Here is a 24611-nt window from a genome sequence, read left to right on the forward strand (position 1 = left end):
CTATTGACACTCTACTTATTGCTGTTATCTGTGAGACCATAATTTAATTTGATATGGTTTATATTTAATCTTTATTTACTCTTTTATTTATATTTCTCATTTTCAGAATTCAAGATGGGTTGCTCATATTTCGTTGGTGGAAGATGTACAACCCTAAGCAGAAGCAACATGGTCAGTGCAAAAACATAACAAACAAACGGGAAAGAATTGTGTTAAATTTGAACAACATCATATCAATCTTAACACTCTCAATCTCACAGTATTTGTAAATGTCATTTTTGTTGCTCTATGATTGGGTTGATCTGTGCTTGAGTTGTTTATTAATCTATATGCTGTTTTAAAAGAATTGATATTCACCCAAAAATGTCAATTCTGTCAACATTTACTCACCTTCCAGTTTTGAGGATATTTTAAAGAATGCTGGTGTCTGTGGGGTCTTAAAAAGTCTTAAAATGTCTTAAATTAAAATAAAATGTAGGCCCTAAAAAGTCTTAAATTCACTGAAATATTGGGCCCTATCATACACAATACGCAATAAGGAGCAAGACGTGTTTAGCTCCATGCCTTTTTCATGTCGGTGGGGCTTTTTTCAGTTTATTCATGCAATTTGCGTTTTTTTAAATGTTTTTGTTATTAGCAGTATTATTATTATATGCATATTTATATTTGTTTTACTAAAAACAAGTTTAGATTTGTCCATCTCTCTGGTTTTGGAGATGTATGCATCACCATATAGGGCATATATGACGCGTGTTTGGATATAACTCAGTTTTTTGACCACACTTCGTTATTATTGTTCATTTATTTGTTTACTGGAAAGTAGAACTGAATTTGGAAATTATTTTGAAAAAAATCTTTGCTCTTAACAAACGCAATTAAATATGTAGGCTAATGGATGTCTTCAGTGGAGTCAGTTGCCACCGTTTCCTTATCCATGAAAGTAAAGGAGAAAATTAAATTGTAAAAGTAAAGTAAATAGGCTGAATGGAGGAGGCTCGTTCTTTATCCTCGTGCTGCAGATGGTCTGTTTAACAGTTTTTTTTGCTAGTGAAGTATTCAGTTTTTCCATTTACAAAGTTTGCCATGTAAATAGCAAATGTGCCATGGCACGAAACAACTGACCCTTAAAAGGAATGGGAGATGAGGCTCTGATTGGTTTAATGCACATTATGCTCAAAACACACCCATAACTCATTAAGAGAATAAGCACAACCCTGTTAGACCATGCACCATGGCGAAATTCACATTTTTCCATCCTTAAAATAGCAAAAGTGGATTCGGACACACCCTTAATGCTTTTGCACCATGCGCTTTAGACTTTGCACCTAGATCGTTAAAATAGAACCCTTTATGTTGTTAAGTCTTAAATCATTTTAAACAGGTCTTAAGTTCTTTATGTCTAAGTAAAGCTTACCTATAATCCATCTCAAAACTTTTTTATATTGCAAAAAGATACAATTTACAACAGCTCTTAGACCTTTTTACAGCAAATTCTTCAAATTAAATTGCCGAATCAGGGAACGAAAACTAAAGCAACACGTCCCTTTATATGATCTTCCATTAATACAAAAACTATTTACAGAAGTAACTGGGCCATTCAAAAAAAAATCCTTTGTGTTTTGCCCTGTATACGTCTAAAATTTCATTCATAATGGTCTTAAAAGGCTCTTGAAAAGTCTTAAATTTGAATCAGAATAGGAAAAAGAAACTGATTTAGGGTGAGTAAATATTGAGTAAATTTTCATTTTTGGGTGAACTATGCCATATAAATGACGTTTCTCTTATTGAATTGTCAATAAAACAACAATAATAATGCTAAATAATAATATTTTACTGGTTCTATTGTGTTTCCAGACCCAAAGGCTGAGACGCGTCTCTATGTTACTGTTAACGGCTTTGAGTTCCATGTTTATAATCGCACGGATCTCTACACTCGGCTTCAGGAAATATTTGGCCTGGAGCCCACCCTTATCCAATCCAACCGGGATGAGGAGAAAGGCCGAGAACAGAGGGATCAGTCCTTGGAGAGGTAAACAGCGCACTAATACAGAAAAAGCAGCTAACACTCTGATACATGAGATTAAAGGTGAAGTAATTTTTGTTCTGAATGCTCCAAAACTTTCCCCTGACGCAACTTTTAAAGGTGAAGTCCTTACTGCACTACTAGTTACACCCAGTAGAAATACAGAAATAAAGCGTATTTTCAAACTAACTTTAAAAGTTAAAGTATTATGTTCACCAAAGTCTTTACGTAAAGATATTAATGTTGATTGTTCCTTATTCTTCTTAAACAATATTTTACTATAATCAAATATATAGATTCAAAAGTACTTAGTTTCAAGGCAAAAACCCCAAAATAAAACAGATCAGTATACAATGGCGCAAGCTAACAATTAGCATAACTCGATAATTAACAAACTTTGAAACGGTTAAAGTAATACGCTCACCAAAGTCTTTATATAAAGATATTTATTATGGTTGTTCCTACTTATTTAATATTTTACCACAACAAATATATACATATATATATAATATATAATAGTACTTTGTTTCGAGGGGAAAAAAAACAATTAGTGCTAAACTGTGCGTAGCTGTGCATTTATAAGTTTGCTTGCTGTTTCTGTTGCTCCGTTTCTGCACTTCTGAAACGCTAGCTGGCAGAATGTTTTTATGTTTCTCTGTGGCAAGTTTCTTCGCGGATATTTTGTTTTTTTTCTGAAGGCTACCTTAATGTACAAGTAGCTAAAACTCACTTGTTCTGAAATGGCAAACAGCAGATATGCAATCACTTTAATCATAAGGTAAACACAAACAAAAGTTTCCATCTAGAGCTCCTTCACGGGACTTGACACTTGTAAACACTCGCTCAATCAGGCTCTCGGCTCTCAGCTCCTCCCATGCTCGTCACAGCTACCAAGCCAACCAATCTCAGAGCTTGCGCTTAGTTACATTTTTAATTTTTTTTTGCACATCAGCTGCACATCAGCCACTGCGACGGGTATGCGACCATGCGAAGCCATACGTGTGTGTTTGACGCAGAATTATAAATCAGCCTTAACAGTTGGCATAACTCGATAAATAACTAGCTCTAAATACTGCCATCTACTGTTAAACACTTATTAAATAAATGAAAAACTATTCAATTTGAGAAAAGGCTGCTATACCTGTCAATTCCATATAGGTATTTATGTGGTTTTTAAGTTTTTAATTTGGACTTTGTTAAATTACTATTTTAAGAATAAAATACAGTCTGTCATGGTTTAGATTTTTTTTTGTGCATTCAATCCTCATCATTGTGATATAAGTGTGTTTTAAATATTATATATGTGTCTGGGTGATTAAATTTGCTCTCCATATTGGATAGTGTGGTATTTGTTGAAAATTGTTCATTTAGACCAGGGGTCGGGAACCTTTTTTTCAGCAAAGAAAAAAAAATTCAGATTTTTTTTGCAAATGAATTCTTAAAGAGCCATTGGGGTGTTTATATATACAGAATATACAGTAGTCAACATTTTAAGTGGATCATCACCTTTCATCATAATTGTCCTAAATCTATTGAACAACACCCATTCTAGACCTTGGACGATTTTGAAAAACATTTTTGATTGACTTCGAATGTTGACTACTTTATATATATACATATATAATATATATGTGTGAGTGTTTGTGTGTGTGTGTGTGTGTGTGTATTGTATATGTGTGTGTGCGTGTGTGTGTATTACTACTATACAACTCAAAAATAAACAAGTATGAAGCATCACAAGTACATAAGTGAAGAAAATGTATAGGTTTTTTTCATTTTGCCATCACCACTCATGAATGATGTAAGTTGCTGCCCTTTATTGGTGTCACGATAAGTTAATCCACAGCACCGCACACACGCATTGGTCGAAATGTTCTTTTATTGTAAACAGAGTTCTTATTCAGTTTACTGTAAGAAAATTACTTTGAAAAGAGAATTGTAATTGTATTTTCAAAAGGAAACTGATTTCTAGTAATTTTCTGTAAAATATTATTGAAGGGAGTCACTGGAGAGCTAGAGAGCCACTTTTTTTTGGTCAAATAGCCACATGTGGCTCGTGAGCCATTGGTTTCCCACCCCTGATTTAGACTAAAATGAAAAAAACCTACTTTGAACCAATAATCCCCCTCTGAATAAATGTACATGCAATATTATCATTATATAATCAGGGACATGAAATACTAAAATAGTTATTACAATAATTTATGGGTCACTATGAGATAGTGTTTTTGTCAGGCCTGTGATTGAATAACATAATTATTGGACATGAGAAACTTAATTAATGCAAATACTGCAGCTATAAGCTGTTCGTAGATTGATTTGTTTGATTTAACTCATTAGCCAACATAAAAAATATGTGTGTCTGATCAGTGAAAGACAGAAAGTGTTTGTAAAATCTGTGTTATAAAAGACATTATTTGTGCAGATATTGCTTTTGTTGACTTTAATGCCGCAAGTGTTGACTTCACTTCTACCTTTAATGATTGTTGCTTGCCAGTAAAATGGCTTCATTTAATTTATTCTTTTAAAGTTTTTTTTATTTATATTTAGCTTTATGTTGTTGGGCATTTCTGCATACAAGCTGTGTTGTTGATCATCTGTCTAAATAACGGCTTGAAGGCGTTCACTTTGTCTCTGTCATTTTACAATAAGGTTGCGGTACCTCATATCTAAAGGTGCTCATGAATGAAGTTGTGTTTTTGTTGTTTTTGAAGTGTTCACATCAAAGCTGAGACTCAGGACCCGTCGTCTTCCTGGAGGTCTCTCATCCCCGTCATCAAAGTCAACATCAGCACAGTGAGTACTGCGCTCCCTGTTTCTCCACTTCATCTGTGCCACCATTCATATACTATATTCAGACCTGAAACATCACAAGCAACTGAAATAAACCCATTAATGTTGTCAAATTATGGATATTTCAATATGGATCCTTCCATCCATCCATTCAATACAAATCAATACCAAGATATTTGAAAATAGCAGTTTTTATTAGTGGATTTCAGTTGATGTGGTAGTGATAGTGAGAATCCAGAAGTGATTCACTGATTTAAATGATCCGTTCAGAGTGAGAATATAAAAGTGATTCACTGATTCATATGATCCATTCACAGTGAGAATCTAGTAAGCAATTCACTGATTCAAATTAGCAGTTTATAGTGAGATTCCAGTAAACAAATCACTGTTTCATATGATTATTTCTGAGAGAGATGTCAGTAAATGATCCACTGATTCGAATGATCTGTTCAGAGTAAGACTCGAGTGAATGATTCACTGATTCAAATTATCTGTTCAGATTGAAACTCTAGTAAATGATTTGATTCAAATGATCCGTTCAGACTAAGAATCCAGAAATGATTCACTGATTCAAATGGACCATTCAGAGTGAGTCTCTAGTAAATGATTCATTGATTCAAGTGATCCATTCAAAGTGAGACTCCAGTAATTGATCTACTAATTCAAATGATCCATTCAGAGTTAGACTGCAGTAAACGATTCAGTGATTCAAGTGATCCATTCAAAGTGAGACTCCAGTAATTGATCCACTAATTCAAATGATCCATTCAGAGTTAGACTGCAGTAAATGATACACTGATTCAAGTGACCCATTCAAAGTGAGACTCCAGTAATTGATTCACTGATTCAAATGATTTTTTCAGAGTAAGACTGGAATTATTCACTTATTCAAAAATCCATTCAGAGTGATACAGCAGTAACCGATTCACTGTTTTAAATGATCCATTAAGAGTGAGACTCTAGTAAGTGATTTACTCATTCAAAAGAGCTGTTTAGTAGAGATGCGCGGATCAGCTGAAATGACTCCCGAATCTGCAGCTTCATACTAATCATCCACCCGCCCATTTCTCCCCTTGGCTTTTAGGTTTTGGAAAGGGAAAAAAATTCCACCATCCCGTCCAAACTTTAAGGATACCGGGTCAGATTTGCCCAATCCATATGCACAACGCTTTGGTCTGTTTCCCTCGCTCGAAAGCTTGACAGAGCCCCTGCGTGTAGCCACGGTTGCTAAGCCACGATTGGGGGGTGGTGGTTTTTGGGTGTGGCTTAGCGAAGGGTCAATTTAATTCTTTGTTTTAGGCATGACGATAGGTCACCGTGGATATTAACAGCAGATTCAGTGAATCTGCGCATCTCTGATAGTAAAATAATAAGTTAATCTTAAACGTTTTTAAATGAACATTTATTTATAAAAACAAAAGTTTGTCTTTAGACAACATTTTCTTCATTTTCAAGTAGATACAAAAAGTAAAAATAAGACATTTTTGCTTTTACAGATACAGAAACAAGATAACAAAAAGGGTGGCACTTCAGCCTAAACGGCAGCTATGTTGGGTTTACTTGGCCTTTGTTTTCGCACTATGTAAAAACAGAATAGCATCTACTTTGCCTGGATTTGGGCAATTCTGCCTCGTTTCCAAAACACAGCCAGCTGCACTGAATGAGCGTTCGCTCGCACCGTGCATTGTAGAAATGAACAAGATTCTCCTCGCAGGGCGCTGCAGTCGTGGAAATATGCGATCTTGTTTCTCGCAGAACGATAGCAGATTTTCCTTTGAGGACTCCTCGAACTGAAACTTTGAACATTAGGCTACTCTTGCACTTCCTCCATTAGCCTATTATTGGGTGTCTCATATCTTCCCATTCTGCAAAGCTCACTCTCTGCTTTTTCACTGGTCCACTGCCATGTCCCACTACATCCACCTGCACCGACCCGCAATTAATCATAATGTATTTTTTTATTACCCGACCCGCGGATTATCCGCAGCGCCCTCGGATATAACCGACAACCGTGCATCACTACTGTTTAGTGTGAGGCTAAAGCAAACAGCTCACTGATTTAAATGATTCACTCGGAGTGAGACTCCAGTAAATGATCCACTGATTCTTATTATTTGTTCAGAGTGAGACTGCAGTAGACGATTCACTGTTTCAATTTATTCATTGAGAGTGAGACTCTAGTAAATGATTCACTCATTCAAAAGAGTTGTTTAGTGAGAGGCGAAAGTAAACAGCTCACTGATTTAAATGTTCCATTCAGAGTGAGACTGCAGTAAATGATTTACTGATTCAAATTATGCATTTTGAGTGAGACTACAGTAAACGATTCACTGATTTAAGCAATCCTTTTAGAGTGAGACAGCAGTAAACGATTTACTGTTTCAAAGTATCAGTTCAGAATGAGACTGCAGTAAATGATTCACTGTTTCAAATGATCCATTAAGACTCAGACTGCAGTCCACTGATTTAAATTGTCTGTTCAAAGTGAGATGATTTAACTGATTCAAGGGATTTACTCAGAATAATACTGCAGTAATGATTCACTGGTTCAAATAGTTCATTCACAGTGAGACTCCAGTAAACGATTCGCTGAATCAAATCAGTCATTTAGAGTGGAACTTCAGTAAACAAATCAATGTTTCAAATGATACATTCAAAGTGAGACTCTAGTAATTGATCCGCTGATTCAAATAATCCATTCAGAGTGAGACTGCAGTAAACGATTTACTGATTCAAATAGTCTGTTCAGAGTGAGACTTCAGTAAATGATCCACTGATTTTAATGGTCTTTTCAAAGTGAGACTCCAATAAACAATTAACTGATTCAGATGATTCATTCAGGGTGCGACTGCGGTAAACGATTCACAGATTCAAATGAGCAGTTTCGTGTGTGGCTTAAGTAAATGACTCACTGATTTAAATTATTCCTTCAGAGTGACACTCCAGTGAAAGATTCACTGATTCAAATGATCTGTTCAGAGTGAGACTGCAGTAACCGACTCACTGTTTCAAATGATCCATTCAAAGTAAGATTCCAATAATTGATTTACTGATTCAAATGATCTGTTCAGAGTGAGACTGCAGTAAATTATTTACTGATTTAAACGAGCCATTTAGAGAGAGACTCTGCTAAATAATTTACTGATTTTACAAACTGATCTGAATGGGTTACAGCGTGTGAATGTGGTTTTACAACATGAGTTACATGAGTTATCATGAATTATCAGTGGTATCAAATTTCTTGGAAATTAACTGCGGTCTCTGTTTCTCCACATTATCTGTACCGTTCATATACTATATTCAGATCTGAAACGTCACAGAAAAACGGAATAAACACAGTGTTGCTAAATTCATTGATATTTTGATACACATCACTACTGAGATATTTTAAAAAGGCTATTTTCAGCAGTACATTTCACAGTTGATGTTTCAGGCTTCATCAGTTTCAAGATCAAGCACAGGAGACAGTAGATAACTCAATACTTTTATACTGTTTATGCGTTTGTTTCTCTCAGTGCACAAATGCTGAGTTCTCTACATGATTTAGATTGGCTTAAAATAAATAGCAAATATCATCAAAACATTGTTGTCTAAAAGTAAAGATGAACAGCTGTAGAAGAATTTCTTAAAGTGACAAACCTTCTGCCATCACTGACATTTAATAAAGAACATGACAAATGAAGCACTGTTTTCATAGACATATTTGTCTTTTGGATTTAGTCGTGGTATTGGTGGAGATTTGTTTATTTGTTCATCTGAAACATCTGAAAATTTGTTCGACTGAAAGCTTGTCTTCACTAGACCAGTGTTTCCCAAACCTGTTCCTGGAGGCACACTAATAGTACATATTTTCGGTGTTTCTCTTATCTGACCCATTAACTTTAGATTTTGGAGCCTCTTCTAATGTTCTGATGAGTTGATTCAGGTATGTTTGATAAGGGAGAGGTTGAAAATGTGGACTGTCGGTCTGCCTTCAGGAACAGGGCTGGGAAACACTGCACTAGACGGTATAAGTTAGTATAGATGGTATAAGTTTCTGAGGGTATGATAACCTTGAATGAAAATACGATGGTTTCATGGTATCACAGTATTGTGATTACTGCTCTAAAATTTGTTATTTTTAAATGCCTGGGTAAAACAAACAGAAAAAAAAAACATTTTAACCCATTGAATAATTTAGTTTATTTTAAGAAACATTTATAATATTTCGGAGCAGTAAAGATGTCAGGCTACTAGTTAAAAAAATAACTATTTCTTCATTGGTTTCAAAAACACAGGTTCCCCTTCGGATGGGGAACTCCAATGCTATGTGGAAACTTCCACTATGGGGATTTCGTCAGAATCCAATCATCTGAAAGAGTATAAAAACGGGCCAATGAAATGCCAATGAGTTGGCAGCGTCAGCGTGCACAGCTGGCGTCAATGACAATCAGTCATGCTATAAAGACGCAGCCAGTGCCATGCTCGACATCCTTTCGCTTTCAGAGCCTTTCACGAAGCTTCTGAGAGAGCCTTTGAGGGTATCTCCAACCTGTGTCTACAGAGAGAGATCGAGAAGCAGCTTCTCCCGGTCCAGAGCGCGTATACGCAGTGGCAGATGGTCGAGCTGGGTATTTCTCCCTTGCCTGGCGTCCTTTGGGTCCGGTCCTCCAAGAGCGCAACACGGTCGTGCAGCGCGTCTTTTTCAAGACGTCACTCCGACCGTGCGTTTCTGGATGCGGTGGTTTCCTATCCCCGGATGATGGGCACGAGCACAGCGTTTCATGTCTGGGGGTCCAGCATGTTAATGCGGTGCTCGCGGGCAGTGCATGCCATCACTGATGTCATGTCTGTTGTGCAGTTAAGATCGCGGCTCGCTCTTGCAAAAGAGCCACCCACCCCAGTTGTCCCCCGCACTGCGGTTGGCACTCGGGCAGATCTGGGGGTTTCAGTGAGAGTAAATCCGCCGCCCCCGGGCCGCGGACCTCTCGCTCCTCCACGCGCTCCATCCAAGCTTCAGGTGAAGAGAAGCGCTCCGTCCTTGGATGGTCGCTCTCTCACCTGATGACACCGGGGGTCAGATGTCCATCGCTGCATCGGAGGATGGGCTGTCATTGTCTGATGAGGATGCGAGCCCGCTCGCTCCCTCCCTCCGGGGTGGAGAGCGCGGCGTTAGCATCTAAAAAGCAGACATGATGGCCGTGCTTTCTCGGGCTGCTTCGGCCGTGGGTCTGGTGATGGTTTATCCCCCAGCCCCGCGGCCGGACCGACTAGATGGGTGTGATGTGGAGGATATAAGGAGGCAAGACCTTCAAAGCCTCCCGTCCCCTTCTTCCCGGAAGTGCACAGTAAACTCATGCTGTCCTGAGGGCACTTTTTTCTGCCCGATCTGCGTGCGCTTCCATCCTCACCATCCTTGGAGGTTGGGCTGTCAAGGTCTGACGAGGATTCGAACCCGCTCGCTCCCTCCGGGACTTTGAGCGCGGCGTCTAATCCAGAAGCAGACTTTGCGGCTGTGCTTCCCCAGGCTGCTTCGGCCGTGGCTCTGGAGATGGTTTATCCCCCAGCCCCGCGGCCGGACCGATTAGAGGGGTGTGATGTGGACGATGAAGGCGAGACCTTCTAAGCCTCCCCATCCCCTTCTTCCTGGATGGGCACAGTAGGCTCACGCAGTGTGCTGCGTGCGCCTTCCCCCTCACCATGCACGCTATGGCCACCTACCAGCGCTACCAAGCGCAGGCGCTGGCCCGGCTGCGCGAGGATGGTTCTGACCCAGGACTGAGCATGCGCTCCGCACCGCAACCGACTATGCTCTTACAAAAAAAAAAAAAAAAAAAGTCGGCTGTGTGTGCCCTGGGAAGGACGATGATCACATCCGTGATCCAGGAATGCCATCTCAGGCTAAACCTGGTGATGTGCGTGACGTTGACAAAGTTCGCTTTCTTAACTCACCCATATCCCAGGCTGGCCTGTTCGGCGACACTGGCGGTGAATTCGCCCAGGAATTCACGCCGGTGATAGAGCAGTCGGAGGCGATGGGCGAGGTCTCTATCGGCGGGATTGTATGACCGCTCCCCCCCGCCGAGCCATCCACATCCACTGCTTTTTCGCCGAGGACGCCCGCCCGCCCGCAGCTTTGCTTCGCCGCCCCCGCCTGCGCCTCCGGCCACGCGGCTGCGCCGAGCATCGCGCAGGCAACCAGCGTCCCCCGCCCAGGGCGCCGCTAAGTTCGGTAAAACGGACCGCGAAGCGTCCCTGAGGCGGGCCATCTGGGGAGGAGGGAATTTGCTCTTTCCCCGCTGGAGGGCGGGGCACGTTATTTAAAGGCGTAAAAAAAAAAAAAAAAAAAAACGCCATCAAAATCCTCAGTGAAAGAGCACTTTTCCCCTCCTCCGGATGTGACAGCCCGAACACTGCCAGTCTGGGACGCTATGCCTTCCAGCTCGCAGGATTGGTGCATTTCGCCAATGGCTCATGGAGCGCGAGAGAACGGTCTCCTTTCTCTCCACTCCTAGCCCCTCTCCTGGAGTTTGAGTGCGAGACGAGAACATCTCCTCTCCTGCTCTCCTGTGGGACCCCAGCGCTCCCCGGATGAGCCCACTCACTCCACGCTGCCCCGCCGCTGGCACGTCAGCGATCGTGCGGGTGGGACTATTTGCAAGGGCTCTGCCTGCCTGGTTAGCGCGGGCCAGCCCATCGCAATGGCTCATCCATACGACCAGACTCGGCTATTCGATTCAGTTCGTGAAACGGCCTCCCAGGTTCACGGGCGACCAGGGTCAGTCCTGCGTCCGCCCCCGTCTTGCGAGAGGAGATTGCTGTCCTCCTGGCGAAGGATGCAATCGAGCCGGCCCTTCAGCCGAGATGGAGCGCGGGTTTTACAGCCCGCACTTCATCGTGCCCAAAAAAAAAAAAAAAAAAGAAAAAAAGCGGTGGGCTATGGCCAATCCTATATCTGCACATTTTGAACCGCTGCCTTCACTGGCTGCGCTCCGGAATGCTTACGCAGATGCGCATCACGCGATGCGTTCGTCCTCAGGATTGGTTTGCAGCAATAGATCTGAAGGACGCGTATTTTCATATCTCCACACTTTCACGCCACCAGCAGTTTCTGCGGTTTGCGTTTGAAGGTTGAGCGTGGCAATACAAGGTCCTCCCCTTCGGGCTCTCTCTGTCTCCGCGAGTTTTTACCAAGCTCGCGGAGGGTGCCCTCGCGCCCCTTCGGCTCGCCGGCATCCGCACGCTCAATTATTTCGATGACTGGCTGATTTTTAGCCCACTCTCGGGAGCAATTGATTATGCACAGAGACAAGGTGCTCCGGCACCTCCGCCCGTTGGGGTTTCAGGTCAACCAGGAAAAGAGCAAGCTCGCCCCCGTGCAGAGCATCTCCTTTCTCGGGTTGGAGCTGGACTCGATCACTATGGAGGCGCGCCTCTCACGAGAGCGCGCCGAGGTAATGCTGAACTGTCTGAGAGAGTTCGACAGGAAAAAAAGTGGTCCCCCTGAAATTATTTCAGAGGCTCCTGGGGCATATGGCATCCGTAGCCGTGGCCACGCTGCTCGGATTGCTCCATATGAGACCACTACAGCATTGGCTTCACGATCGGGTCCCCAGACGCGCATGGCACGCGGGCACACACCGAGTGACTGTCACTGCGCTGTGTCACCGCACCCTCACCCCCTGGAAAGGACCAGTGTGCCCCTAGGTCAGGCGTCCAGGCAGGCTGTCGTTTCGGCAGATGCCTCCAGTATGGGGTGGGGGGGCCGTGTGTAGCGGGCATGCTGCTGCGGACCTGTGGAGGGGAACCCAGCTGCATTGGCATATCAACTGCCTAGAGCTGTTGGCAGTGTTTCTCGCTCTGCACCGCTTTTTACCAGTGCTGAGGGGGCAACACGTGCTGGTCAGGACGGACAGCACGGCCGCGGTAGCGTATTCCATCCGGATGGGGGGTATACGCTCCCGCTGCATGTCTCAGCTCGCTCGCCGTCTGCTCCTCTGGGCTCAACCGTGCGGCCAACAGGCTCTCACGGCAGCTCCTTCCCCGGGAGAATGGCGACTCCACCCCGAGTCATGCGTAAGTATGCACTCCCCCCAGTGAGCCTACTCGCGTAGTTTCTGTGCAAGGTCAGGGAGGACGAGGGGCAGGTCTTGCTGGTTGCGCCCCTGGCCCAACCGGACCTGGATATCAGAACTCTCCCTCCTCGCGACGCCCCCCCTGGCGAGTCCCTTTGAGAGAGGACCTACTCTCTCAGGGACAGGGCACCATCTGGCACCCTCGCTTAGTTCTGTGGAACCTCCACGTGGGGTCCATAAGACGCGACGAGGAAGACTTAGGTAATCTACCGGTGGCGGTGGTTAATACCATCACTCAGGCTAGTGCACCCTCTACGAGGCATGCCTACACCCTGGAGTGGAGTCTATTCACTGAGTGGTGCGCTTCTCGCCGAGAAGACCCCCGATCTTGCCAGATCAGTGTTGTGCTTTCTTTCCTTCAGGACAGGTGGAGCGAAGGCTGTCGCGCTCCACACTGAGGGTTTACGTGGCCACCATCTCCGCTCATCATGATGCGTGGATGGCGGCACCGTGGGGAGGCATAACCTCATCATCCAGTTCCTCAGAGGTGCGAGGCAGATGTTTTCCCCCACCCCCCTCTCATACCCTCGAGATCTCGCGGTAGTGCTACGAGCCTACGTGGGGATCCCTTCGAACCACTCGACTCAGTATCCTTGAGATTTCTGTCCTTGAAGACAGCTCTGCTGGTCCTGTTGGCATAGGTTAAGAGGGTTAGGTACCTGGAGGCATTTTCGGTCAGTGACTCGTGCCTAGAATTCGGGCTGGCCTACTCTCACTTTGTCCTGAGACCCCGGCCCGGCTATGTGCCCAAGGTTCCTACCACGCCGTTTAACAATCAGGTAGTGAGCCTGCAAGCGCTGCCCGCGGAGGAGGCAGACCCAGCCCTTTCATTGTTGTGTCCTGTTCGCGCTTTGCGAATATATGGGGACCACACTCAGAGCCTTAGATCCTCTGACCAGCTCTTTGTCCATTACAGTGGTCGGCAGATGGGAAGTACCGTATCTAAACAGAGGTTGGCCCACTGGGTAGTGGATGCCATCTCCCTCGCCTTTGGGCCAGGGTGAGCCGTGTCCCCCGGGGGTGAGAGCGCACTCCATTACGGAGCATCGCATCCTTCTGGGCGTTAGCACGCGGCGCCTCTCTGACAGACATTTGTAGAGCTACGGGTTGGGTGACACCCAATACATTTGCAAGGTTACAATCTGCGAGTGGAGCCGGTTTCCTCAAGGGTATTAGGCAACCCTTGGTGATTGAGGAAACGATTCGGTTGAGGTGTCGAAACACGCTTGCTGCGCCTTTCTCCCTAACCCGGAGATACGTGCGCTTTTTCAGCTTTGTCAGTTTAGTTCCCCATTTCTTTGGCGAACCCTGCAGAGTTCCTCCGAGGCCCCCAGCACCTGACTCAGCGGAGGAGTCAGGTGTTGGCCCGTTACGTTGTCGGCATGCCCGCTGGTCAGCCCGCGTTCTGGGTATAAGTGCCTGCTATGTGTGATCCCCGCTGGCGATCCCATACGTTCACTCAGCCACGGTATAGTCCCCCCTTCTAGGGCAGGCTCGTGTCTTCCCTCCCCGCTAACCATCCTTATGCAAGGACTCCCCATCTCTGGGCTAGTCCATAGGTTGTCACCAGGTCTCCCCTCTGGGTAACAGGTGAGCTCCGCAGCGTCCTCCCTATCGGGACTGAACGCTTTCCCAACGTACTGTCGTATCAAAACCTATTTTACTGGGTTATTGCGACTCCCCGAAAAGCATAACTGTTCTGAACAGGTAAGTGAGGGCCAGGGGACACGTTGGAAGACTGTGTCTCGGGGCGTTGTGGGTGCGCTCGCTCTACTGCGTGGCACACCCTTCGCCAGGGACGCAGTAAGGTTCTTTCGTTGTGGCGTTTTCCATAGATTTCCCCATAGTGGAAGTTTCCACATAGCATTGGAGTTCCCCATCCGAAGGGGAACGCTACGGTTACTAAAGTAACCCTTCGTTCCCCGAGGGGGGGAAAGGAAATGCTATGTTCCTTTGCCACAACGATTGTCCCTTAGCTGTTGAGCGTGAAAGTCTCTTCAGCTAGAAAAGGATGTCGAGCATGGCACTGGCTGCGTCTTTATAGCATGATTGATTGTCATTGACGCCAGCTGTGCACGCTGACGCTGCCAACTCATTGGCATTTCATTGGCCCGTTTTTATACTCTTTCAGATGATTGGATTCTGACGAAATCCCCATAGTGGAAGTTTCCACATAGCATTTCCGTTCCCCCCCTCGGGGAACGAAGGGTTACTTTAGTAACCGTAGCGTTTCTTTACAATAAATAAAAAATACATTAAAAACCTTGGGAACAGTATAACAGAATTTTTAGCGGTATTAAAACCTTGACTTTTCCAAACCGCGGTAAACCTTGAAACCAGTTATCGTCCCATGCCTAGCCTTCACTAATATTTTAACTTTATATACGTTATATATGTTTTTTTTTTTCTTGAATACTAAAATTGGACTTAAGGATTGCGAAATAATCTAATGCTCCATGGTTAATAACAACAACACACATTTTTATTTTACTCTTTTATTTAATTAATTTGAGAACTTTTGCAAGTCAATTGAAAAACTGAGCACCTGGTCTAGCCTTTTTTTTTTTACATCGAGCCAGGTTTGCAAATGAACATATGAAAGCGATAGTTCACCCAAAAACTCCTCACCAAGTGGTTCCAGACACTTTTTTTTTTGTTTTATATCTAGATATTTTGACGAATGTTTGAAACTGGTATTCATGGACATCCATAGTAGGAAAAACAAATACCATAGAAGTCAATGGCTATCAGTTTCTAACATTCTTCAAAAACACTTGTTTCGTGTTAAAAAAAAAAAAAAACTTCATAAATGATTTGGTAATTGACAGAATAATTTTTTAAGGTTAACTATGCCTTTAAGACATGAAAAAATATTTTTAGAGCGGCTATTATGCATTATAAAATGTTATATTTTGGTTTGGGGGGCTCCAACAAAAGGCTAATGTGCATGCAAGGTCAAAAAACACTTTCATTGTCCTAAATTATGCATTTATTTTTGCCTAATTACCCCCAATGACTCCCATATGATTTGTTCAGCGATTCATTTGTTCCCAAACCCCTCCTTAGTATGATGCTAATCTGCGCTGATTGGTCCACTGCGTTCAGCACGAGACCGAGAGAAACATCCACCATGGCTTATCGACATTGTTGAAGTAGCCAGAGTTCAGAGTCTATGTGTGAGCCCAATGCAGGAGTGCAATGCAGTTAAACACCAGCATATTTGTCTATTCTTAACCATGAAGTTAGTAATAACAATGACACATTCAGTATTAATCCACACAGTGGCAAAAGCTGAACCATTTTGAAACTTGACTGCTGATGTTGGCCATGGCAACAACAAAGGCAGAGGATCGCGAGCTCACAAATGCATTTAAATCCGTAAACAAAGCAGCATGCGTCGCATTTTCATCGTGGCTTTAGACACGATATGAGAAAATAAGGAGTTAACCAGATACAGTACAAGCCACGTGGAGCGATTTACAAATTAACAAAATACAATTGTATACACATTTTGTAAGCTAGAGAAAACAAGGAGGCAACCACTTTGATCACACTTACTTACACTTTTGAAATGAAGGAAGAAACTGGTCCTTGAACTATGTACTGTAAAGTTCCTGTCAAGCTCTGACAAAGTCCCATACATCAATACTCTTTTCTGATCCTTCCTTTAACAAATGGCTGGCGAATCCCCCATTGCAAGGTAGATTATTGCATTAATCAGCATTAATCGTTCTCTCATTAATATCCACTTATCTTAGTCATAATCAATCCCACACACACCCACACTCCGATAGTGTTTTAAGGGAAAGGTGGGTTCACCTTTTGCCAGATCCGGCACTTCATATTTGGTATTGTTTCATGTCAACGTCGATACGAACAGGCAAAAGATCCATATGTACGACAAATTATTTAAACGACTCCAAGTTTTAAACAAGGTGCACTTTCACATTTAAAAATCAGCTAAATGTTTTCATTCACTTAGAGCTGTGTTACACACTGCATGGAAGGTCATTTTCAAAAACCCATAATAGGGGCTACTTAAAATTAAATTAATGCCATGTCAGTATTACCAAATTGTATAGAAAATAGAATAGTCGTTATTTTTGTCACGTGTCCTATTCTCCTGTATTGTGACAATACAAAAACTGATATTGACTGACATCACTCTTTCTGGTTTTGCCTTCAGGGTCGTGTAGCGTTTGGTAATCACCATCTTCCTCAGACCCTCTGTATGAATTTTGATGATGCTTTCTTGACATATGCCACCAAACCGCCCAGCAGCCACTTGGATCAGTTCATGCACATTGTGAAGGGTTCGCTGGAGAACGTGCGTGTCATGCTGGTGCCCAGTCCACGATACCTGGGCCTTCAGAACGATGAGTAAGTCAAATAATCTCTAGTCGATCAGATCAGATTAGATTAGATAAAATTTTTTATTATCATTAAATTATTTTGAGCACCCATTACTAGGCTTTGCATGATGATTGATTAGTTACAATTGGGATGAAAATCTGATTGTGATTATTTGATTGAATTTTAGAATTTAAAGAAATAATGCACATAAGCAGGCAATAAAGCATATGATGAAAAAATCCTTATAAATAGCTACAAATGTGGAATTATTTTGTTGATTTCTGCCATAATGAGAATATCACATTCATTTTACTTCATTATAAAGCTAGCTCTTTAAGTGTATTGCTATTTTAATATAATTATCAAGGGTTAATCTAGTGCTGTATTAAAAATTGTTGTCAATGACAAATGATAAGCATATGTCTCAAACAAAATAATTCAACTTCAGAATTATGAAGAGTTGTATTCTGATGTCGTCGCTTTACTTTGAATTAACAAACAGGACATATTTAAAGTCTATTCAAAATTTTGCATTTTAACCAACAGTACACCTACACATAATATTATTATTGTTGTTTTACCATGTTTGAGAAATAACAATAATAATAGCCTACCCATATTAAATTTATTTTACATCTACAGAATCGTGAGTAAATCATGATCTTTATTTTAAGCAAAAAAATCACGATTCTCATTTTAGCCAGAATCGTGCAGCTCTTTTTCATACTGGTTTTGTTGAACAGAAGAATGAGTTCACTCTACTCAAATAGCCTCCACAGTTACCAGATCTCAATCCAATAGAGCACCTTTGGGATGTGGTGGAACAGGAGATTCGCCTCATGGATGTGGCATGAAATCGACAAATCAAAAAAAAAAACAAATCTATCATGATGCTATCATGTCAATATGGACCAAAATCTCTGAGGAATATTTCCAGTACCTTGCTGAATCTATGCCACGAGGGTTTAAGGCAGTTCTGAAGGCAAAAGGGGGTCCAACCCGGTACTAGTAAGGTCTATCTAATAAAGTGGCTCATGAGTTTATATATTACATATTATTTCCAAATATAATAATAATAATATATTTTCCCCCAATTTTATTAAAATAATATTTTAGTCACCGAACATATTTAGAAATTTAGAGATAATACAATAAAATAAAAAATTAATTTGTGTGTGTGTGTGTGTATATATATATATATATATATATATATATATATATATATATATATATATATATATATATATATATATATCTTCAGCAGCAGCAGACAATTTATTATTATTTATTATTGTTGCTACAATTTTTATCAATATTATTAACAGATTTGTTGCTTACCGTTTTGTGCATTTAATCTATTAAAAAGATAATTACTGAACAAAATAATCATTCACTATATACAAACATCCATAGATCTAATATATAGATGGCACCATAAACTTAAACAGGCTTGCAAGGCTTATTTTGGAGCATTGTTAAATTATTTTATGGACATAGTGTTGTAAATCAGTTCAGTGATGCATATGTGCTTGCAGAATAAATAGACTAGGTGCTGTGTATAAGTGATAATGAGGTAAATGTGGCCAGTGACCATTACAGTACAGATGATGCAGTGTAAAAATAGAAAATGTGAGAATGTGGCCATATGACTTGATTGATGCAGCACACTTGCAAGACAGGTGTGATAAACACAGAAAAGTGCAGTATGGACAGATTTTGAAATGTACATGTTAAAACGGGTGTAAATGACTGTAAGTGGCCACTCCAGCCAAAACCACATGGTTAAAAATAGCACTGAGTGGCATGCTGTTATAATAAGAAGTTCAAATACTGCTAAAATAGTGCAAATCTGCAAAAAAAACGTCTAGTACAGATTGTTCAGCTACAAATGTGGAATTATTTTGTTGATTTCTGCCATAATGAGAATATCACAGTAATTTTACTTCATTATAAAGCAAGCTCTTTAAGTGTATTGCTATTTTAATATAATTATCAAGGGTTAATCGAGTGCTGTATTAAATGCAAGGCTTATTTAACTGATTACAGCCGTTCATTTGTTTTATTAGTTGCAACAATTATATGCATCGGTCTGTGGTATTTCATTTAGATTGAATATAACATTAGCATAACGACCTGAACATTAATCATATGCTTTATGGATCAGTTTATTTCCCCTCTCTGTCATTTACGGTTTAGCTGAAAGTAAGCGTAGGTTCATTTTCATTGGTGTAATTAATTGCTTTGCTAGAAGATTAGTCAGTAACGATTAGTGATGTGTTGGAGTGATGGAGCAGTTGTTAGAAAAGTGATTTTCTGTCTGCAGACCTCCGAGGCTCATGGGTGAGGGATTTGTGGTCATGCAGTCTAATGATGTGGACATTTACTACTACCAGGATGAACCAGGTAAGCAAGTCTTTCGTTATTTGTAAGTACGAAGATGTTAGTGGTGTATTTGCTTTAACAGTGGGCTATTTTGTTTAACACTACTGGTTAACATTTGGGGATCTGTAAGTTTATTAATGTTTTTAAAATAAGACTTTTCTGCTTACTAAGGCTATCACTTGATCAAAAACTTTGACATTTTATTGCAATTTAAAATAATAAATAAACAAAAATCAAATTGATTGTAGTTTAAGTATGTATTTGTTTTGCTGGGTTCACACCAAACGCAGAGAACAGCGCCACTAGCTCTAGTTTACTCAGGGAATGTTTTTCTCTTTACCCTAATTTTTTACTGCGTTTAATTAATTGAACTTGTGCGGAAGGCACGTTTGAGGTGAATTCTGCATGTTTGCTGTGAACGCATTGTTCTTTCTGTATCATTCGCACCCTGTGGTTATAATTCGCCCCTATACTCATGTTTGCGTTTGTTACCATCCAGTGTAAAGTTCAGAGGAAGAAAAAACAAAGAGTGGATCCAAACGCAGCATTTAAACATTTAATGAAAAAATTATGACAAAACAAGACAAACTAAAACAAAGCAAAACAAACCAGGAACACGCGGACATCATGGAAGCAACGCAAAACAACAGACAATGAAAGAAACAAATAGTCCTTGCGATGAGTGGGAATGAGCCACAGCTGTGAATGTGTGTGTGTGTGAGAGAGAGTGCCTGGATGACGGTCAGCTGGAGCAGGTGTTAATTGGGTCAATGCATTCTGGTCTTCGTGTGGTGTGTGTGTGTGAATGTTTTCCAGCGAACTCTGGTGTTTTAGATCGCTGGTGATCATGACAGTGTTGTATGTAATTAACTTAGGCCAAAATTTTAATTCCGCATTTGGTGTGAACTTTTTGCATAGTTACTCCAGTCTTCAGAGTCATGTGATCCCTCAGAAATTATCATAATATGCTGACTTGCTGTTCTATTATGATCAATTATTCGGTTCTTTAAAGAGCCCATATTATGGGTTTTTGAAAATGCCCTTCCATGTAGTGTGTCACACAGCTCTAAGTGAAGTGAAATATCCAGCTAAGGCTTAAATCTGTAAGTGTACAGTGTTTAAAACTATTGATTCATCTATAAAAGAGTCGACTCATAGTGCTTCAAACGAGTCGTCTTGATAACGAGTCATTAGGTGTTTCGCGATGACGCAGCCACGAAACACAAGCCTCGCCAGTAGTTACGCGCGCAAACCAGGGAGATTTGAAACCTGCGGCCCCGCCCACTAACACAGAAAAAACACTAGACACACACACACAGACGCCGCCGGTCGAATGAAGTCACGCTGTGCTCAGATGGATAATATTGACAGTCTCTACCCAAAGATGAGTTGTTAACCTGGTACAGTACACGCGGTTACTCTTTATATTCTCTTATCACATGTAAGCCACGTTAAAAACGCGACGCGTGCCGCTTTGTTTACGGATTTAACGTTAAAGGCTTTTGTGAGCTCGCGTTCCACTGCCGTTTGTCATTGCTATGGCGATCGATCGTAAGCTAGGAGACAGGAGACTCGTGTCACTTTCCCTAGTTCTTCTGAGGAGCGTTGTGTGTGTGTGTGTGTGTGAGAGAGAGAGAGAGAGAGAGAGAGAGAGACTCACGTCGCTTTCCCTAGTTCTTCTGAGGAGCGTTGTGTGTGTGTGTGAGAGAGAGGGAGAGAGAGAGAGACTCGCGTCGCTTTCCCTAGTTTTTCTGAGGAGCGTTGTGTGTGTGTGTGTGTGTGTGAGAGAGAGAGAGAGAGAGAGAGAGAGAGAGAGAGAGAGAGAGAGACTCTCGTCGATCTCCCCAGTTCTTCTGAGGAGGGTTGTGTGTGTGTGTGAAAAAAGCCTTACACTATGAAGCGTGTATGCACTGTGACTACTTTTATATAGTTGATTACCAGCTGGGCATTTCACTCTGTCTCGTGCTGAAGCCTGTCACTGTCGACCAATCGCAGCAGGCTGTCATTGGTCCAATCAGCGCAGATTAGCTTCGTGCTGAGGAGGGGGTTGGGAACAAATGAATCGCTGAACGATTCATATGGGAGTCGTTGGGATAATTAGGTAAAAATAAATGCAGATTATAAGACCATAAAAGTGTTTTATGACCTTGCATGCATATTAGACTGTTGTTGGAGACCCTTACAACCTAAATATGACCCTGTTTCATGTATAATATGGGCTCTTTAAAGTTCTTACAAATAGCAGTGTTAAAAACGTTTTCTTTCTGCATAGTTTTATGGCAATTATTTTACTTTTTAGGATTCTGTAATGAAAATAAAGTTCAAAATAGCATTTATTTGAAGAAAATAAATTATACGTTTTTTAGCACAATATCTTTATTTTCACTCTTTAACACTATTATGTGTCCTCGATGAATAAATGTGAAAAGAACTGTACTGTATCACAGTTTACAATAAATATTTCCTGAGCTGCAGCAGAGTAAGCTTCTTTTAAAAACATATGAAAATCTTACATATTTGAAACACTGGAGTAATGAGTATGCATTTGTTTATTTTAGGTTTGGTCCCAGAGGAACTGGAGAATGGAGATACAGAAGCCTGCTCTGAAGATGCCAAACTACAGGACTTGCCTCCCTGCTGGGGTTTGGACATTGTATGTGGCAAAGGAACAGACTTTAACTATGGCCCATGGGCTGACAGACAGAGGTACCTGAACACACCCACACACACGTTTTTGTTATTCAACACCCTATTTAGGGCAGTTAGTAGTTACTATCTCAGTTGTGAAAAATGTTGCAGAAGTGGGCATCGTAAAGCTGCAGAGTGAAACAATAGCTAAGGGGAAGATGGCCATTAACAAAATATTTATGTTTATTCATCAAGCACACATAAAAAATTTTCATGCAGTGACTTCATATTAGGATTAATAAAGCTTCCCACAAAAGCGCAGCGCAATTCACAATTATGTGCAACAAAATGCATTGTATGCTAGAGGTGTGAACCTACACTGGTCTCACGGTTTGGTTTGGTTACGATTATAATGCCATTGATTCGGTTCAATTCGATATTACGGTGCATCATGGTGCATTGACGATGCTTTCCATACACAATTTTATATTTTACTTCACAGCACAGCAATTCTTGCATTAAAACGTATAAATATATTTACATTTATATATTACTTGTAATACAGTTTTGTCCTTTTATACAAAAAGTCAGATATACAGTATGAACTGCACCTTTAAAAACTGCACAGAACAACATGAGCATTTATAGCAAATAAACAAATGTAAATATGTGAGTTCTTACACCCCTATGATTGGTCACGTGCTCAACAGAAAGGGCTGCGATTGGCTCTAACGCTCTGGCTTTGTTCACCGATGAGTGACACTGATAAACGTCAGCGGCAATTACAGCTGATCCATGATAGACGCGGTGGGAAAAACTCGCTCTGCAGACACGCGCTCGTATTTGTATCCAGAAGTATCGCTGTAACAGCCAAGAGGACCTCAGTTAGGGTGAGAAAGCGATAAATGGAGTTTACTTTTTATTTTCTCCTCAGCAGTAAAATAGGGGCTTCTTCGGTGTCAGTGAAAGGCTCTCTAGCAAACACACATGTAGTGAATTGTGTGTCCAAAGTAGTTTGGAGTGTTTTAATTACTTGCCGTCTCTTCCCTCACCATAGTAAGCTACCACGACATGGCATATATGAGATAAATGATCTCAGTACGTAATAACTGGTTATGAGCTATTACTCAACCAATACAGAATTGCCCGCGTCTGCATCGCGGTGCACCGAAGAAACAATTCATTTTGACACCCCTATTGTATGCATTATGAACACGTGCATTATAAACCTTATAATGTTAAAGCTACAATGCATTATAAACACAATGACTGATAAAATATAATGCACAGGATTTATAAAGGTATTAAAAATATATAATACAAATCCATGCAGGAATTTGCTTATGTCCAGGTTATCCATTCATCCTGGAAAACCTGGAAACCATAGAACATTAATGAACATTTTTACATTTTCATTAATTAACAGTTACACAATAACAAATTGTAAATCAAATAAAGACAAACAATATCAACAGATGGGGATATCAAGCAATCAAAATACTAGCAAAGCACAAATGAAAATTATATGCAGCAAGCCAAAATACTAAGGGTCAAAGACAGACTAAACAGAAACCAAAGACTGATAAACTGCAGGACTGAAGGCCTTTTAAAGCACAGGTGGCATGAGGGGATTGGCTGGGATTGGAGCAGAGTTGTGAAGCAGCAGTAATGGTATTGGTTGTAGCAAGAACAAGCGAAACAGCCAATCAGAGACTGCAGTAGGCGGAGCAAACAGGGTAGTGGAATGGGGGGTAGACAGAAACACACAATGAGACACGAAATAAAATGTGCTGGCATGTAGCAATATATTCATTCAATTATTTTCTTTCGGCTTAGTCCCTTTGTTAATCTAGAGTCGCAACAGCGGAATGAACCACCAACTTATCCAGCATATGTTTTACCCAGCGGATGCCCTTCCAGCTGCAACCTATCACTGGGAAACACATTTACACGCATACACTACGGTCAGTTTAGCCTATCCAGTTCATCTATACCATGTCTTTGGACTTGTGGGGGAAACCGGACCGTAACTATATATATCTGATTTTAAAGTGTGTGCACTCTTTCTAAAAAAGAAAAGGTGGTAAAGTACTGTGAACGAACTGTCAATAGCAGCCTATATAGATCATAAAAAAATGAACTAGGGAGGATGTCAGAAAAGTAGCTGTAGCAAATCTAAATGCACTAGAACATGTCAAGTCCATTCCTAGTCTTTATCGATTCTTATTTTGCAGTGTTTATTTAAGATCTATGCTTTTTTATTTATATCAAGGAGCTCACAAGGCGAATGAATCATTTGTTTGGAACACTTGGTGTAT

At 41.3% G+C, this 24611-nt stretch overlaps 1 protein-coding gene across 1 annotated transcript in view; it reads left to right on the plus strand.

Moving 5' to 3' along the window:
* The window catches only part of kiaa1109 (KIAA1109 ortholog), a 213017-nt gene that overhangs the window by 18893 nt on the left and 169513 nt on the right, over positions 1-24611 (plus strand). The window contains 6 exon segments of the mRNA XM_056470418.1: positions 107-171; positions 1855-2029; positions 4738-4819; positions 17117-17310; positions 19607-19686; positions 22224-22371. Of these exon segments, the coding sequence (XP_056326393.1) occupies positions 107-171; positions 1855-2029; positions 4738-4819; positions 17117-17310; positions 19607-19686; positions 22224-22371 (744 nt within the window).

Source organism: Danio aesculapii, chromosome 13, assembly GCF_903798145.1.
Source record: "Danio aesculapii chromosome 13, fDanAes4.1, whole genome shotgun sequence".
Classification (NCBI taxonomy): Eukaryota; Metazoa; Chordata; class Actinopteri; order Cypriniformes; family Danionidae; genus Danio; species Danio aesculapii.